This window comes from Neolamprologus multifasciatus, chromosome 18 (genome assembly GCF_963576455.1).
Source record: "Neolamprologus multifasciatus chromosome 18, fNeoMul1.2, whole genome shotgun sequence".
Lineage (NCBI taxonomy): Eukaryota > Metazoa > Chordata > Actinopteri > Cichliformes > Cichlidae > Neolamprologus > Neolamprologus multifasciatus.
The window spans coordinates 36289206-36307138 of NC_140456.1; the positions used below are offsets into that span (position 1 = coordinate 36289206).

A 17933-nucleotide genomic window follows, 5' to 3' on the forward strand; every position below is an offset into this window, starting at 1 on the left:
GTCAGGGTCAGTTTGGACCCCAAAGCCCAGAAGCTGGTGGGACTGCTGAGGTACTATCTGTCCCAGTTTAGCCCAAAGTACAGGAGAGGCAGTGTAGCAGATGAAAACCCCCCAGATGCACTGAAGAAGCCCCTGGCACAGTGAGCACACCACACACTCAGCACAGGCCTTGGTGGTGTGGATGAAAGGCACAAGCTGCAGGGTACACTCTGAAAGCTGGTGTATCAGACAGATATGCAGAGTGCTTCATTCTGCTAGTAGTACAGTATCTTTGCACACACACCTCTTACATACTCTGTACCCACACACAGACAAACATTGAGCGCTTCTGTCGTCATAGCTTGGTGGATGTAATTGGATACCAGCTGTCATGAGCTATGGTGTGAAACCAGGACAAACAGGTGTCAGTCACCTCATTAGTAGGCTGCTGTACTCATGCATAAGTTAGTAGGAACATGAAATCATCAGGAAAATGTGACGGGATCGATGAACGCTGCTGTTTATGTTCGTGCTGTTAGCTTTGGGTGAGGTGCAGTCAGCAGCACAGTGGAGGCCGACGGCCTGTAGCAGCAGCTTATTGAAACTGTGTTTAACAGGCTCATGTCCAGGCTGACGCTGGCAGACATGAATGTCCTGCTGTTTTGCTGCGACACGGAGGAAAGAGAGGAAGGCGGAGGCTGTTACAGTATCCCCGGCTGGGAAACTCTCAAATACGCAGGACTTCAGGGTAATTCATGTTCTTCAGTCCAGCCTGTGCCTCATCTAGGATGGAGAGTGTTACCAAAGTGTTGCTGTGTTTGCAGGTCTGATGTCTGTGTTTGCTGATGTCCGTCCCAACAACGACCTGGGCCATCCTTTGTGTGCCAACCTCAGAGACGGAGACTGGCTCATAGACTTCGTCACCAACAGGCTGCTGCACAGGGAGGGGCCGCTGGCAGAGGTGAGACTGGTTTAAGGCTCCTGTTTGTGAGGACCTCTTACCGCCACAGGCCACCTCACACAGGTCGGCTTCTGGGTTTGAGTTTTCTGTGTGTGTTTTCACATTCTTCCTGTTGGTCCCAGTACTTCAGAGACTGTCGGAGGGAATCGCCACTAATGTTCATGTAGATAACGATGAAGTAGTGAGTGTGCTAAAGGACTGGAGCAGCTGTTTGAGAACAAACATGACAGAAAACAATGAATGGATGAAATGTATTTGAGACTTTAATCACCGAATAAAAACAAGATGAAAATAAAGGAGGGTGCGTGGAAGTGAAACAACAACTATCTGCCATTTCTCATGAAACCCCATAAAGTCAGTACTGCAGAAGAGAAGCATGCATACAGACTCTGTAAACTGTGTCACTGGTAAAAACATGACAGACTTTATACTCTCCAACAATCTAATGATATTTAAAATAATTTAAAAGCCTAAGCTGACTAAAGCTCAATGAAATCCACATTAGCACTGGAGGAAATGTCTGCAACATTGTGCTCCAAAAACCTAAACTCACAGGCTGCTAGCTACAAAGCGCTAATGCTACAAAGCGCTAATGCTACAAAGCGCTAATGCTGCAAAGCGCTAATGCTGCAAAGCGCTAATGCTGCAAAGCGCTAATGCTGCAAAGCGCTAATGCTGCAAAGCGCTAATGCTGCGAGTCATTTGCTCAGGCGTGTGACCCAGCTGACTGAGACACAAGCTTAGATATGGACCATAGTTGTTTGAGGTGCTGTTGAGTACCTTCCTGCGTCTCCTTCTTATACTCGTTCTTCCTCAAACACGGCTGCTTGTTTCTGTCAGACACAAGTCTTCATCGTCGCAGCTCTGTGTGTCTGCAGGTGGGTCGCTGGTTGGCAGCCATGTTTAATTTCCTCAAACACATGCCCCGCTACCTCATCCCCTGCTACTTTGATGCCATCCTAGTTTCCACCTACACCACGGCCCTGGATGCCACCTACAAACTCATGTCCAGGTAGGCTGTGCTCGTGTCTGTCGACACAGCAGATCTTTGTACTGAAATGTTAGAGTACAGCTCATCTTCATCTCTGTGTCGCTGCGGTCGAGCGATGACGCGTACCTGTCCTCCGTCTAAAACAGCTTTGTCCAGAACGGCTCTACCTTTGTTCGTCACCTGGCGCTCGGTTCGGTTCAGATGTGCAGCGTTGGACGCTTTCCTGCTCTGCCTCCTGTTTCTGCTCAATTAGACGACGTCCCGTACCGCGTCAGTCCGATCACGGGCCAGAAGGAGCAGTGCTGCGCCTCTCTGGCTGCAGGTAACGGTCACACACATCTGATGCTGTGTTTGCCGATGAAATCTTGTTTTAAGTCGCGTCTCTTTGTCAGGTCTTCCTCATTTCTCTGCGGGGATTTTCCGTTGCTGGGGCAGAGACACCTTCATCGCTCTCAGGGGACTGCTGCTCCTCACTGGCAGACACGTCGAGGCTCGGTGCGTGATCCATCTGAGTCTCATGACACACGAGTGTATTAATTATATTCCTTACAAACTAAATTCCTTATCATGGTCTCCATAGCAACATCATCCTGGCCTTTGCAGGGACATTGCGCCACGGTTTGATCCCCAACCTGCTGGGGGAGGGTCGATGTGCCAGATACAACTGCAGGGACGCTGTGTGGTGGTGGCTGCAGTGCATCCAGGTGGGAGCTGCTGGGAATTTCACAGGTGGACTTAAACTAGAAACAAGAGAGCAGGGTGAGGGTACGGCGCCGGGAGTGAGGGCTGAGGGCACGGCGCCGGGAGTGAGGGCTGAGGGCACGGCGCCGGGAGTGAGGGTGCCGGGAGTGAGGGCACGGCACGGAGAGTACGGCGCGGAGAGTGAGGGCTGAGGGCACGGCGCCGGGAGTGAGGGCTGAGGGCACGGCGCCGGGAGTGAGGGCTGAGGGCACGGCGCCGGGAGTGAGGGCGCCGGGAGTGAGGGCACGGCACGGAGAGTACGGCGCCGGGAGTGAGGGCTGAGGGCACGGCGCCGGGAGTGAGGGCTGAGGGCACGGCGCCGGGAGTGAGGGCTGAGGGCACGGCGCCGGGAGTGAGGGCTGAGGGCACGGCGCCGGGAGTGAGGGTGCCGGGAGTGAGGGCACGGCACGGAGAGTACGGCGCGGAGAGTGAGGGCTGAGGGCACGGCGCCGGGAGTGAGGGCTGAGGGCACGGCGCCGGGAGTGAGGGCTGGGGGCACGGCGCGGAGAGTGAGGGCTGAGGGCACGGCGCCGAGAGTGAGGGCTGAGGGCACGGCGCCGGGAGTGAGGGCTGAGGGCACGGCGCCGGGAGTGAGGGCTGGGGGCACGGCGCGGAGAGTGAGGGCTGAGGGCACGGCGCCGGGAGTGAGGGCACGGCGCCGGGAGTGAGGGCTGAGGGCACGGCGCGGAGAGTGAGGGCTGAGGGCACGGCGCCGGGAGTGAGGGGTGGGGGCACGGCGCCGAGAGTGAGGGCTGAGGGCACGGCGCCGAGAGTGAGGGCTGAGGGCACGGCGCCGGGAGTGAGGGCTGAGGGCACGGCGCCGGGAGTGAGGGGTGGGGGCACGGCGCGGAGAGTGAGGGCTGAGGGCACGGCGCCGGGAGTGAGGGCACGGCGCCGGGAGTGAGGGCTGAGGGCACGGCGCGGAGAGTGAGGGCTGAGGGCACGGCGCCGGGAGTGAGGGGTGGGGGCACAGCGCGGAGAGTGAGGGCTGAGGGCACGGCGCCGGGAGTGAGGGCACGGCGCCGGGAGTGAGGGGTGGGGGCACGGCGCGGAGAGTGAGGGCTGAGGGCACGGCGCGGAGAGTGAGGGCTGAGGGCACGGCGCGGAGAGTGAGGGCTGAGGGCACGGCGCGGAGAGTGAGGGGTGGGGGCACGGCGCCGGGAGTGAGGGCACGGCGCGGAGAGTGAGGGGTGGGGGCACGGCGCCGGGAGTGAGGGCTGGGGGCACGGCGCCGGGAGTGAGGGGTGGGGGCACGGCGCCGGGAGTGAGGGCACGGCGCCGGGAGTGAGGGCTGGGGGCACGGCGCCGGGAGTGAGGGCACGGCGCCGGGAGTGAGGGGTGGGGGCGTGGCGCCGGAGCGAGGACTTAAAAACTTCATGTATGGAACAGCACTGGAAGCCCTTCAATGAGAGGATCAATGATGCTGAACGTCAATGTTTAACTTTGAAGCTGCTCATTAAATCTTAAACAAACATGCTTGTGTTCAGGACTACACTACCCAGGTTCCCCGAGGGCAGGAAATCCTCAGCTGCCCTGTCACACGCATGTACCCCACTGATGACTGCGAGCCTTGTAAACCTGGAGAGGTGGTATGTGTACACACACACACAGACACACACACACACCTGTGTACAACAGGATGCAGACTGTGTTCATGCAGCGTGTGGGATCATCATGACTGAGAGGAACAGACAAATGTTCTTTAGGGTTACTCAGACGAGCTGTTCAGGCTGTGTTACAGGGATCATCCAAATACTGACTCTGTGCTGTTTGACTGTATTTCTGGACGTTTCAATGAAGCGCTGCACCTAAATATGAATATTGTCCCTGAAATATGAAGACATGAGGGGGGGGGCTCAAGATTTTTGCACAGTACTGAAAATATTTGCCTTAAGTTCATTTTCAGGCGGCTTATCTCAAGACTTCACTGAACACTGCAAACTTAACAAAGCAGTCAGCACTCGTACACTGACATACTGTCATAGCTAGCTGGTGTGTAACCTTTGACCCAACAGGAGGCTGAACTACAAAGATCCTAACGAGCTGTTCCTCTTATTAATCAGAGCACTAATAGTACATTTAACAGGTGCACACCTGGACAGGTGCACCTGCTCCTCCTGTGTTCCAGCAGCCTCGGCGTCTCTTTAGTGCGACTGCTGGCAGTCACCACACAGATGCTGAGTGTTGTGTGTTCACACATGTGCAGGAGCAGCCTCTGTATGATGTGATCCATGAAGCTCTGCGGCGCCACCTGGAGGGCATTTCCTTCAGAGAGAGAAACGCTGGACCCAAAATAGACATGAAAATGAGAGATGAAGGTGTGTGTTAAACGAGTTGTGTATTCAGAGTACTTAATTTACTTACTTAATAATTTCTAACAGCTGATGACATCATCTGGTTTTACTACAAAGATTTTTCAGGTACTGCACCTCACGCTGAACCTTTTGCTGTTTGCAGGGTTCAGCGTCGTTGCTCGGGTTGACCCCGCCACAGGTTTTGTGAGCGGAGGAAACCGCTTCAACTGCGGCACCTGGATGGACAAAATGGGAGAGAGTGAGAGAGCCAGGAACAACGGCATGCCTGCTACTCCAAGGTAACACAAACTCCTCACGCTGTGCAGTAATGACCCGCAGACTCCAGACTGCTCACATTCTATTGTCTCTGTTTCTATTGTCTCTACTGTCTCTACTGTTTCTACTGAAGTCGAATCATCAAAGACTCAATCTGTGAATCGCTGAAGCCTCCGTCAGGTTCAAAGTTGTACCAAGATCCAAACTTAATAAGGAACATATTAAACATGCTGAGACAGCAGAGCGCCACCTCTGTGGTCGAACAGCAGAGCTTAGTGTTCGGCTCCTCTGAAACTTTCCCAGGTCCTCCCTGCTGCTGGGGTCCAGCTCTGTGGGTGGGGGGGCCACACTGCCTGCTAGTGTTGCTCGAATATTTAGTTTCTGGGTCTCATCATGGTGCACTGTTTGCTATTATGACACACACACACACACACACACACACACACACACACACACACACACACACACACACACAGGTTGGTAATAATGTATCAGAATAAATAAACCGTCTAGCTTCTTCTCCAATCATCTAACAGGAGCAGAGGAAGCTGCTGAGTCATTTGGTCCACAGGTGTGACCCACACATCCACGGTCCTTCTGTGGCACAATTCAAGCAGCGTTGTTAGAGCAACGATAATAACTGACAAACACTAATGTCCTCACTCTGTGTGCCAAGTTTGCTGTTAGAAAGATGCAAACACAGAAGTTTCATTGGCTCAGAGAACGTTATATTACAAGTTGACAACATCAGTGGATCAAAGTCCAGGTTGGTGCTGATATCGTGTCCTGTGCCTCTTGTGCAGAGATGGAGCAGCGGTGGAGATCGTTGGTCTGAGTAAGTCTGCAGTTCGCTGGGTGGTGGAACTTCACGCCAAGGGCCTGTTCCCATACGACGGAGTTAAAGTACACAGAGATGGTATGTGACAAACGCCACTGTTTTCACACAAACGAATTCCCCATCGACCTAAAACCAAACCACCTTATTCCAGGTAAGGAAGTGTTCATCTCGTACTCGCAGTGGAACGAGCAGCTCAGCCAGTCCTTTGAAGCTGGCTTCTGGGTGTCCGGTGCCCCAGATGACCCCAACGAGAAGCACCCCGAGCTGGTGCACAAGAAAGGCATCTATAAGGACAGTTACGGCGCCTCCAGCCCCTGGTGCGACTACCAGCTCAGACCCAACTTCACTGTCGCCATGGTGGTGGTAAGCCGACCACAGCCAACGGCTCGCTGTGATCTTCAGTGCTGTGTGAAAAACACTCAGTAATAAGTGTGTGTGTGTGTTTGTGTGCGCTCCAGGCTCCAGAGCTGTTCACGGTGGAGAGAGCCTGGAACGCTTTGGAGATAGCTGGGAAGAAACTGCTGGGACCACTGGGAATGAAAACGCTCGATCCTGAGTAACACATTTAAGCTAGCTAAACATGCACGTCGCAGCACAAAGCGTTCGGTAACAGCAGTGAAAGACTTAACGCTCTTCTTGTGTTGTCTCAGTGACCTGGTGTACTGTGGCGTCTATGATAACGCACTGGACAATGACAACTACAACGTGGCCAGAGGCTTCAACTACCACCAAGGGCCGGTGAGTCCCTGTTACTGCAGAGGGTTGAACAGAACCAACCAGAAGAAATGTTTAACAGTAAACCTTTAATAACCATCAGATCTCCACTGGTAGAAAAGTCAGACATAGAAACCCTAACCACCTACAGGCTGCACTGATTCACTGTCATATATGGACACATTACCTGTAACGTGTCACACAACCTGTTACACACTGTGTTTGTGCGCAGGAATGGCTGTGGCCAGTCGGGTACTTCCTGCGTGCTAAACTCTACTTTGCAAAGAAGCTGGGAGAAGACGCGTACACCAAAACGGTTACCTTGGTGAAAAATGTGCTGTCACAACATTACACTCACCTGGAGAGGTAGGCCGCTCTGCCCTGCACCTCTGATGAAACGACTGCCTTTATTGCTATTCTTTACTAACCTGTCCCCACCTCCACCAGGTCTCCGTGGAAGGGTCTGCCAGAGCTGACCAATGAGAATGGCCAGCACTGTCCATTCAGCTGTGAGACCCAGGCCTGGTCTCTAGCCACGGTGCTGGAGGTCCTGTATGACCTGTAGACCTGTGCCACCTGCTGCTCATCGCCAGCCAATCACAACACGTTCTGTGATTGCACCCACTCAGAAAGGTGGACGAGAGGGTCAGTGTGGATGGAGTCACACTTTCTTTATTCGAGAGGGGGGTTCTGGTAGCATTTCCACATAAATACTGCAGCGCTTAAAGTGTTTACTAACCAGCCTTGATTGCATTTGTTTGTAGTTGAGTTTGCAAACTAAATAAAAGAGAAGGTCCCAGAAAGCTGATGTAGCTCATATTTCCTGTGTTTCCCATATGACCTGAATGCAGCACATTTTAAAGTCCAGTGTTTAGACCGTAGCAGCTGCTAAGCTGACAGTGTGGTGAATGTTAACGTGTCTGATCCTGCAGACGTGACCTTGGTGTGGATGGTAGGCGCTGACTCACAGGGTTGGTGTAAAACCATTATGAGCCGCTGTGCATTCTGTCCCCACAGCAGTTATTTTAAATAAAAAGATGTTTTTCTTTGTGGGTCATTGCTGTTCACCAAGGCTCATGTTTGCTACTGAAATCTACTGTGTGCTTTTATTGTGTCACAGCGTCCTGTCTCCTGACCTGCACTACGAGCTGTAGCAGCACTGGTAGCGTGTTAATGTTGGTGTGTAGTTTAGCTTCTCTATGGAACAGAAACCCTCCAGCCTGTGCCTTTACTCCTCTGTCATATAATACACTTCATATGATGCAGTTAGTCTTTCTGTACCACTAAATATTCACACTCAGCAGGTAAGAAGTGAACAACAAAGGTGCTATTGAGATGCTGGTAACATCCAGTGTACACATAAAGAATTCTACAAATATCCTTAAAACTGTAGTAATGAAAAATGACACCGTATTGAACAGACACCAGCTGAAGTCTCAGTAATTAGAAAGCATTTCAAATTAATATCAGCTTGTTCAGGCTCATCAAATATATATAAAATTTAATTTAAGCTCTCTTGTTACCACGGTGTCACACAACATATATCCAGTGTTGGGAAGGTTACTTTTAAAGTGTATTCCACTACAGATTACATGCCCCAAAATGTAGTTTGTAACGTATTCTGAATACTTTGGGTTACTTAATATATTATCATGCTGTTTACAACTACATAAATGAACTATTGCTGTGTGATTTATTACTGAAGGTTACTCTCCATACCAACACCAACTAGATTTAAATCTTAATATAAATGAGTAACAGTAGGTGGACATTAGGTAAGGCTGCACTTTTTGCAGTGATCTCGTGTAGAAAACTATTTGTATATAAAACAGGTCCGCGGCTCCGAACCGTAGTAAAGGGACCTCTGGCTAATACGGTGGGTTCTGTGTCGGCTCGTAGCTGAAAACTAGCTTTACTTTGTTGTCTGGGTCAACTTTGCTAGCAGAGACAGAGAGAGGCGTTGAAAGGCTGCTCCAACAGAACTTATTGTTTCAGAGGAAAACACGAACACGGTGTACAGTCGAGTCTTAATAGCTTACTTACAGCTGGGCTCGTCAGGCTCTCTTCTTGGCTGCAGTGGTTATTATTATATTTACATGCTTCCAGCTCCCGTTTCTGCTCGATGACAGCTCGTACTTTTCCTTTTTCTCCCTCCCTCGCTCACAGACACATAACGTGTATGGCAGTCCATTCTCCCTGCAGCACGGACTACACTGCCCATGATGCTACATTCTTTAGAGCTATACTTGTAACACTCTATTGCCTTCATATTAAATCATTTAAAAAATATTTCTTCACGTCATTATGAGACGCGAGATTGAGACAGAAATAGAGAGGGGACAGCTGAACATATCAAACAGGACAAGACCGCCGTGTAATCCATTTACTGTATTCTGAATACCAGCTATTGAACGGTAACTGTAACGGAATACAGTTACTCATATTTTGTATTTTAAATATTTAATGGTGGTACATGTACTCTGTTACTCCCAACACTGCATATATAAGTTGGTTTATAATAGTTTGACCACAGTGCACATCTAAACAGAGGGCCACTGAATAAATGCTGGAACCCCAAGACTGTAACTGAAACGTATGTGTTGTTCACACAACGGCAGTGCTGAATAAACTGTTGACCTTAGTGCTCTCACCTCTGTGTATGTGTGGCTATGTACAGCTCTTCAATTCAACTTTATTTACACAGCACCAAATCACAACAACAGTCGCCTCAAGGCGCTTTATACTGTCAGGTAGATCCTACAATAATACCTACAGAGAAAAACCAACAATCATATGACCCCCTATGAGCAGCACTTTGGCGACAGTGGGAAGGAAAAACTCCCTTTTAACAGGAAGAAACCTCCAGCAGAACCAGGCTCAGGGAGGGGCGGCCATCTGCTGTGATTGGTTGGTGAGAGAAGGAAGACAGGATAAAGACATGCTGTAGAAGAGAGACAGAGGTTAATAACAGATATGATTCAATACAGAGAGGTCTGTTAATACATAGTGAGTGAGAAAGGTGACTGGAAAGGAAAAACTCAATGCATCATGGGAATCCCCGGCAGCCTACGTCTATTGCAGCATAACTAAGGGAAGATTCAGGGTCACCTGGTCCAGCCCTAACTATATGCTTTAGCAAAAAGGAAAGTTTGAAGCCTAATCTTGAAAGTAGAGATAGTGTCTGTCTCCTGAATCCAAACTGGAAGCTGGTTCCACAGAAGAGGGGCCTGAAAACTGAAGGCTCTGCCTCCCATTCTACTTTTAAATACTCTAGGAACAACAAGTAGGCCTGCAGAGCGAGAGCGAAGTGCTCTAATAGGGTGATATGGTACTACAAGGTCATTAAGATAAGATGGGGCCTGATTATTTAAGACCTTGTATGTGAGGAGCAGGATTTTGAATTCAATTCTGGATTTAACAGGAAGCCAATGAAGGCAACATTGCAGACATAGAGGACAGTTACAAGTACCTGGAGATCCCGCAGGCGAATGGGAACCATGAAGAGGCCGCTAGGAAAGCTGCAACCACCAAGTACCTGCAGAGGGTCAGGCAAGTCCAGAGGAGTCAGCTGAACGGTAAGAACAAGATCCGGGCCATCAACACGTACGCCCTGCCCGTGATCAGGTACCCTGCTGGGGTAATAGGCTGGCCAAAGGAGGAGATAGAAGCCACTGACATAAAGACAAGAAAGCTCCTTACCATGCATGGAGGGTTTCACCCCAAGTCCAGCACCCTGAGGCTGTACGCTAAGCGGAAGGAAGGAGGCCGGGGACTGGTGAGTGTCAGCACCACAATCCAGGATTCAATTCAATTCAATTCAATTCAATTTTATTTATATAGCGCCAAATCACAACAAATGTCGCCTCAAGGCGCTTCATAGATACAGAGAAAAGCCCAACAATCATATGACCCCCTATGAGCAAGCACTTTGGCGACAGTGGGAAGGAAAAACTCCCTTTTAACAGGAAGAAACCTCCGGCAGAACCAGGCTCAGGGAGGGGCGGGGCCATCTGCTGCGACCGGTTGGGGTGAGAGAAGGAAGACAGGATAAAGACATGCTGTGGAAGAGAGACAGAGATTAATAACAGATACGATTCAATACAGAGAGGTCTGTTAATACATAGTGAGTGAGAAAGGTGACTGGAAAGGAAAAACTCAATGCATCATGGGAATCCCCCGGCAGCCTACATCTATTGCAGCATAACTAAGGGAGGATTCAGGGTCACCTGGTCCAGCCCTAACTATATGCTTTAGCAAAAAGGAAAGTTTTAAGCCTAATCTTAAAAGTAGAGATAGTGTCTGTCTCCCGAATCCAAACTGGAAGCTGGTTCCACAGAAGAGGGGCCTGAAAACTGAAGGCTCTCCCTCCCATTCTACTTTTAAATACTCTAGGAACAACAAGTAGGCCTGCAGAGCGAGAGCGAAGTGCTCTAATAGGGTGATATGGTACTACAAGGTCATTAAGATAAGATGGGGCCTGATTATTTAAGACCTTGTATGTGAGGAGCAGGATTTTGAATTCAATTCTGGATTTAACAGGAAGCCAATGAAGGGAAGCCAAAACAGGAGAAATATGCTCTCTCTTTCTAGTCCCTGTCAGTACTCTTGCTGCAGCATTTTGGATTAACTGAAGGCTTTTCAGTGAGTTTTTTGGACATCCTGATAATAATGAATTGCAGTAGTCCAGCCTGGAAGTAATAAATGCATGAACTAGTTTTTCAGCGTCACTCTGAGACAGGATATTTCTAATTTTAGAGATGTTGCGCAAATGGAAGAACGCAGTCTTACATATTTGTTTAATATGTGCGTTGAAGGACATGTCCTGGTCAAAAATGACTCCAAGGTTCCTCACAGTGTTACTGGAGGCCAAGGTAATGCCATCCAGAGTAAGAATCTGGTTAGATACCATATTTCTAAGCTTTTCAGCGCCGAGTACAATGACCTCAGTTTTATCTGAGTTAAGAAGCAGAAAGTTAGCGGCCATCCAAGTCTTTATGTCTTTAAGACATTCCTGCAGTTTAACTAATTGGTGTGTGTTATCTGGCTTCATGGACAGATAGAGCTGGGTGTCATCTGCATAGCAGTGAAAATGTATGCTATGTCTTCTAATGATGCTGCCTAGGGGAAGCATGTATAATGTAAACAGAATTGGTCCTAGCACTGAACCCTGTGGAACTCCATAATTAACCTCAGTGTGTGAAGAGGACTCTCCATTTACATGCACAAATTGGAGTCTATTAGATAGATATGATACAAACCACTGCAGTGCAATACCTGTAATACCTACAGCATGTTCTAATCGCTCTAATAGGATATTATGGTCAACAGTATCGAATGCTGCACTAAGGTCAAGAAGGACAAGCACAGAGATGAGTCCACTGTCAGAGGCCATAAGAAGATCATTTGTAACCTTCAATAAAGCTGTTTCTGTGCTGTGATGAACTCTGAAACCTGACTGAAACTCTTCAAATAAACCATTCCTCTGCAGATGATCTGTTAGCTGTTTGACAACTACTCTTTCAAGGATTTTTGATATGAAAGGAAGGTTGGAGATTGGCCTATAATTAGCTAAGACTGCTGGGTCTAGAGATGGCTTTTTGAGTAAAGGTTTAACTGCAGCCACCTTGAAGGCCTGTGGTACATAGCCGATTATTAGAGATAGGTTGATCATATATAAGATCGAAGAATTAATCAATGGCAGGACTTCTTTGAGCAGTTTTGTAGGAATGGGGTCTAAAAGACACGTTGATGGTTTGGAGGAAGTAATTATTGAAGTTAACTCAGAAAGATCGATTGGAAAAAAAGAGTCTAACTTAACATCAATGGAACTAAGAGTAGCTGTAGATAATATTACATCTGTGGGATGATTATTGGTAATTTTTTCTCTAATGATAAAAATTTTATTTGTGAAGAAGTTCATGAAGTCATCACTAGTTAACGTTAAAGGGATGGTTGGCTCAAAAGAGCTCTGACTTTTTGTCAGCCTGGCTACAGTGCTGAAGAGAAACCTGGGGTTGTTCTTATTTTCTTCAATCAGTGATGAGTAGTAAGCTGTTCTGGCTTTGCGGAGGGCTTTCTTATAAAGCAACAAACTATTTCTCCAGGCTAAATGATGATCCTCTAAATTTGTGACACGCCATTTCCTCTGCAGATTACGAGTCATCTGCTTTAGGGTACGTGTTTGAGAATTATACCACGGGGTCAGGTACTTCTGATTAGAGACCTTAGTTTTCACTGGAGCTACAGTATCCAGAGTCGTACGTAGTGAGGAGGTGAAATTATTAACAAGATAATCGACCTCTGTTGGGGTAGCGTTCAGATAGCTGCTCTGCTCTGTGTTGGTACAGGGCATTGACGATGATAACAGTGGCTGGATTATATTCTTAAACTTAGTTACAGCGCTTTCAGAAAGACATCTACTTTGATAAAGTCCACTCTCCACTGCTGCGTAATCAATTATTGTAAATGTAAATGTTATCAAGAAATGATCAGACAGGAGAGGGTTTTCAGGAAACACTGTTAAATGTTCAGTTTCTATGCCATATGTTAAAACAAGATCTAGAGTGTGATTAAAGTGGTGGGTGGGTTCTTTTACATTTTGAGAGAAACCAATTGAGTCTAACAACAGATTAAATGCCATGTTGAGGCTGTCATTTTTAATTCAATTCAATTCAATTCAATTTTATTTATATAGCGCCAAATCACAACAAATGTCGCCTCAAGGCGCTTCATAGATACAGAGAAAAGCCCAACAATCATATGACCCCCTATGAGCAAGCACTTTGGCGACAGTGGGAAGGAAAAACTCCCTTTTAACAGGAAGAAACCTCCGGCAGAACCAGGCTCAGGGAGGGGCGGCCATCTGCTGCGACCGGTTGGGGTGAGAGAAGGAAGACAGGATAAAGACATGCTGTGGAAGAGAGACAGAGATTAATAACAGATACGATTCAATACAGAGAGGTCTGTTAATACATAGTGAGTGAGAAAGGTGACTGGAAAGGAAAAACTCAATGCATCATGGGAATCCCCCGGCAGCCTACATCTATTGCAGCATAACTAAGGGAGGATTCAGGGTCACCTGGTCCAGCCCTAACTATATGCTTTAGCAAAAAGGAAGGTTTTAAGCCTAATCTTAAAAGTAGAGATAGTGTCTGTCTCCTGAATCCAAACTGGAAGCTGGTTCCACAGAAGAGGGGCCTGAAAACTGAAGGCTCTCCCTCCCATTCTACTTTTAAATACTCTAGGAACAACAAGTAGGCCTGCAGAGCAGGAGCGAAGTGCTCTAATAGGGTGATATGGTACTACAAGGTCATTAAGATAAGATGGGGCCTGATTATTTAAGACCTTGTATGTGAGGAGCAGGATTTTGAATTCAATTCTGGATTTAACAGGAAGCCAATGAAGGGAAGCCAAAACAGGAGAAATATGCTCTCTCCTTCTAGTCCCTGTCAGTACTCTTGCTGCAGCATTTTGGATTAACTGAAGGCTTTTCAGTGAGTTTTTTGGACATCCTGATAATAATGAATTGCAGTAGTCCAGCCTGGAAGTAATAAATGCATGAACTAGTTTTTCAGCGTCACTCTGAGACAGGATATTTCTAATTTTAGAGATGTTGCGCAAATGGAAGAACGCAGTCTTACATATTTGTTTAATATGTGCGTTGAAGGACATATCCTGGTCAAAAATGACTCCAAGGTTCCTCACAGTGTTACTGGAGGCCAAGGTAATGCCATCCAGAGTAAGAATCTGGTTAGATACCATATTTCTAAGCTTTTCAGCGCCGAGTACAATGACCTCAGTTTTATCTGAGTTAAGAAGCAGAAAGTTAGTGGCCATCCAAGTCTTTATGTCTTTAAGACATTCCTGCAGTTTAACTAATTGGTGTGTGTTATCTGGCTTCATGGACAGATAGAGCTGGGTGTCATCTGCATAGCAGTGAAAATGTATGCTATGTCTTCTAATGATGCTGCCTAGGGGAAGCATGTATAATGTAAACAGAATTGGTCCTAGCACCGAACCCTGTGGAACTCCATAATTAACCTCAGTGTGTGAAGAGGACTCTCCATTTACATGCACAAATTGGAGTCTATTAGATAGATATGATACAAACCACTTTTTAGCATCTACATGGATGTTAAAATCACCCACAATAATTATTTTATCTGAGCTCAGAACTAAATCAGATATAAAGTCTGAGAAATCAGACAGAAACTCTGTGTAAGGCCCAGGTGGACGATAGATGATAACAAGTAAGACTGGTTTCTGAGTTTCACAGCTGGGGTGGACAATGTTAAGCATCAGGCTTTCAAATGAATTAAAAGTCTGTCTTGGTCTTTCATTAATTAATAGACTGGTGTGAAAAATTGCTGCCACACCTCCCCCTCGGCCTGTGCTTCGAGATTTCTGGTAGTTAGAATGACTCGGGGGTGTTGATTCATTTAAACTAACATAATCATCCTGCTGCAACCAGGTTTCTGTAAGGCAGAGTAAATCAATTTGTTGATCAATTATTAAGTCATGTACTAACAGAGACTTGGAGGAGAGAGACCTAATATTTAATAATCCACATTTCACTGTTTTACTCTTTGGTTCAGATGTGGATACTGTATTGTTCTTTCTTTGTGATTGTTTAAGTTGTTTGTTGCTGGTTTTTAGTTTGTTTTTTGTCTTTTTGGAAGCAGACACAGTCTCTATGGAGATGGGTTTTTGGGGGGGTAGCAGGAGGAGAGAAGCTGCAGAGAGGCGTGTAAGACTGCAACTCTGCTTCCTGGTCCCAACTCTGGATAGTCATGTTTTGAGGGGTTTAATAAATTTGTCGATATTTCTAGAAATGAGAGCTGCTCCATCCAAAGTGGGATGGATGCCATCTCTCCTAACAAGACCAGGTTTCCTCCAGAAGGTTTGCCAATTATCTATGAAGCCCACATCGTTTCTGGGACACCAGCCCTAGGATGAGACAACGAACATCCAAGAATACATCACGAAGATGGCCCCAACTGACAGCGTGCTCAGTGAATACCTCAGGCAGCAGAAACCCAAGAAAGAGGAGGGAGACGAGGAACCATCATGGAAGGACAGGCCCCTGCACGGTATGTACCACCGGCAGATAGAGGAGGTGGCTGATATCCAGAAATCCTACCAGTGGCTGGACAAAGCTGGACTGAAAGACAGCACAGAGGCACTAATCATGGCAGCACAGGAACAAGCTCTGAGTACAAGATCCATAGAGGCTGGGGTCTATCACACCAGGCAAGACCCCAGGTGCAGGCTGTGTAAAGATGCCCCTGAGACAATCCAGCACATAACAGCAGGGTGCAAGATGCTAGCAGGCAGGGCATACATGGAACGCCATAACCAAGTGGCCGGCATAGTGTACAGGAACATCTGTGCCGAGTATAACCTGGAAGTCCTGAGGTCAAAATGGGAAATGCCCCCAAGGGTGGTGGAGAATGACCGAGCTAAGATCCTGTGGGACTTCCAGATACAGACGGACAAGATGGTGGTGGCTAACCAACTGGACATAGTGGTGGTAGACAAACAGAAGAAGACGTAGTGATCGATGTAGCGGTTCCCAATGACAGCAACATCAGGAAGAAGCAACACGGGAAGCTGGAGAAATACCAAGGGCTCAGCTGATCACACTCAGCTGTCCCGTCCTGAGGTTTTGATAAAGAGGGTACAGAGCGCTACAACCACTCAAAGTCCTCAGTCAAAGCTGACCTATAGGACGTCACTGCCATCAGAAGTGTTTTACTACAGGATAAAGGATCACTAGACCCAAACATGGCAGTAAAATCCACAAGATTCCTTATGGATTTCACATCTAATGTTTGTAATAAAGAGAACCCTGAGCCTGGTTCTGCTGGAGGTTTCTTCCTTCCCACTGTCGCCAAAGTTCTGCTCACAGGGGCTCATCTGATTGTTGGGTTTTCCTCCGTATTAGGGTCTTTAACTTACATAAAACACCTTGGGGCGACTGTTGTTGTGGTTTTGTATAAATAAAACTTAATTGAATATTTGTATCTGATGTCTCATCTATAAAAATCCAATGTTATGACTGTTTGTCTTTTATTTTGTGAGGATATCTGTTAACTATCTTTCCAACCACAATCATGGATAATGTTGATGCACAAAAATGGCTCTGTGGGGGCTCGGCGGCAGCAGTGGAGCAGAAGAGGCTGAGATTTCACCTTCTCTAACGTTGATGTTAGAAAAGGTCATGAAGGCTGAAACTGATCTAATGATTAACTGTGACACATCCACACAGAGATCATGTTTCAGAGCTAGCTTCACGTCTGTGTTTCTGTTATTCACACACACATGAATAGCTCGTTCCTTCTATTTCACAGCTGCACCTTGGTATCCAACAGCATCGCTAAATGCAAGGGTCAGTCCGACTACAAAGAAGCAGTGGGTCAAACACACACCTTTAATTCTTTCAGTGGGATACAGTACAAAGAGTCAGAGCAGCAGCTCTGTGGCAGTGTAACATCAGGTAAACAGTGTACTACGTAGACGAGGCCCGGGCAGGTTTCACTGGCGTGTTCCTGCTGCTCTGCACGGCTGGCTGTTGTCCTTCAGCTGCTGCAGGTTGAAAAGCCCACAGAAGTCACAATTGTTTCTTGACTCCTTACCAGTAAACTTGTACCAGCTTTCCCAGAGCCATCGTATTTACAGAGGACGACCCTGCTGCAAGCTAAAGAATCGTTTTGTGCAACCGCAGCTCATTACGACCAGCTAGGAAACTTTAGAGACGCTGCAGTGAAAACACAGTTTTCAGTTCGATGTCGCTTGACAACAGTTCCAAAGGCACATTAATCCCATTAAAAGTTACAATGTTACAAACAACGTGAAGCACTGTGAGGAGACTTTATGATCTGATGCTGTACAAACTCAGTTAATACTTTCTTTCATTTAAATGGAAACAATGAGCTGTTTGTTTCTGTGTCCAAGTTCACTTTGAGTATCAGCTGTGTTTCCATTTGAAGTCAAAGGGCTGAAAATATTGTTCACATGCAGTTTGATTTGCAGACTTAAGCGGCGACATGGATACGACAACATTATGGTACCGTGCTGTAGCGAGGAGGACGAGCTGCGTTCCACGGTGGCAGCAGGAGAGCAACCTGCCCAAACTCCCAG

General features: G+C 47.5%; 1 protein-coding gene across 2 annotated transcripts in view; it reads left to right on the top strand.

Moving 5' to 3' along the window:
• The window catches only part of LOC146498579 (glycogen debranching enzyme-like), a 31175-nt gene extending 23578 nt beyond the window's left edge, over positions 1 to 7597 (top strand). For both annotated transcript variants that reach the window (XM_085139895.1, XM_085139896.1), the window contains exons 20-35: positions 6 to 140; positions 597 to 727; positions 804 to 940; positions 1819 to 1952; positions 2078 to 2253; positions 2324 to 2426; positions 2512 to 2635; positions 4160 to 4261; positions 4879 to 4990; positions 5130 to 5265; positions 6046 to 6158; positions 6232 to 6443; positions 6539 to 6636; positions 6731 to 6818; positions 7027 to 7160; positions 7242 to 7597. In XM_085139895.1, coding sequence (XP_084996021.1) covers positions 6 to 140; positions 597 to 727; positions 804 to 940; positions 1819 to 1952; positions 2078 to 2253; positions 2324 to 2426; positions 2512 to 2635; positions 4160 to 4261; positions 4879 to 4990; positions 5130 to 5265; positions 6046 to 6158; positions 6232 to 6443; positions 6539 to 6636; positions 6731 to 6818; positions 7027 to 7160; positions 7242 to 7359 — 2053 coding nt within the window. In that variant the 3' untranslated portion in view covers positions 7360 to 7597. The remainder of the gene's footprint in view (positions 1 to 5; positions 141 to 596; positions 728 to 803; positions 941 to 1818; positions 1953 to 2077; positions 2254 to 2323; positions 2427 to 2511; positions 2636 to 4159; positions 4262 to 4878; positions 4991 to 5129; positions 5266 to 6045; positions 6159 to 6231; positions 6444 to 6538; positions 6637 to 6730; positions 6819 to 7026; positions 7161 to 7241) is intronic.
• The last annotated feature ends 10336 nt before the right edge of the window (positions 7598 to 17933 follow it).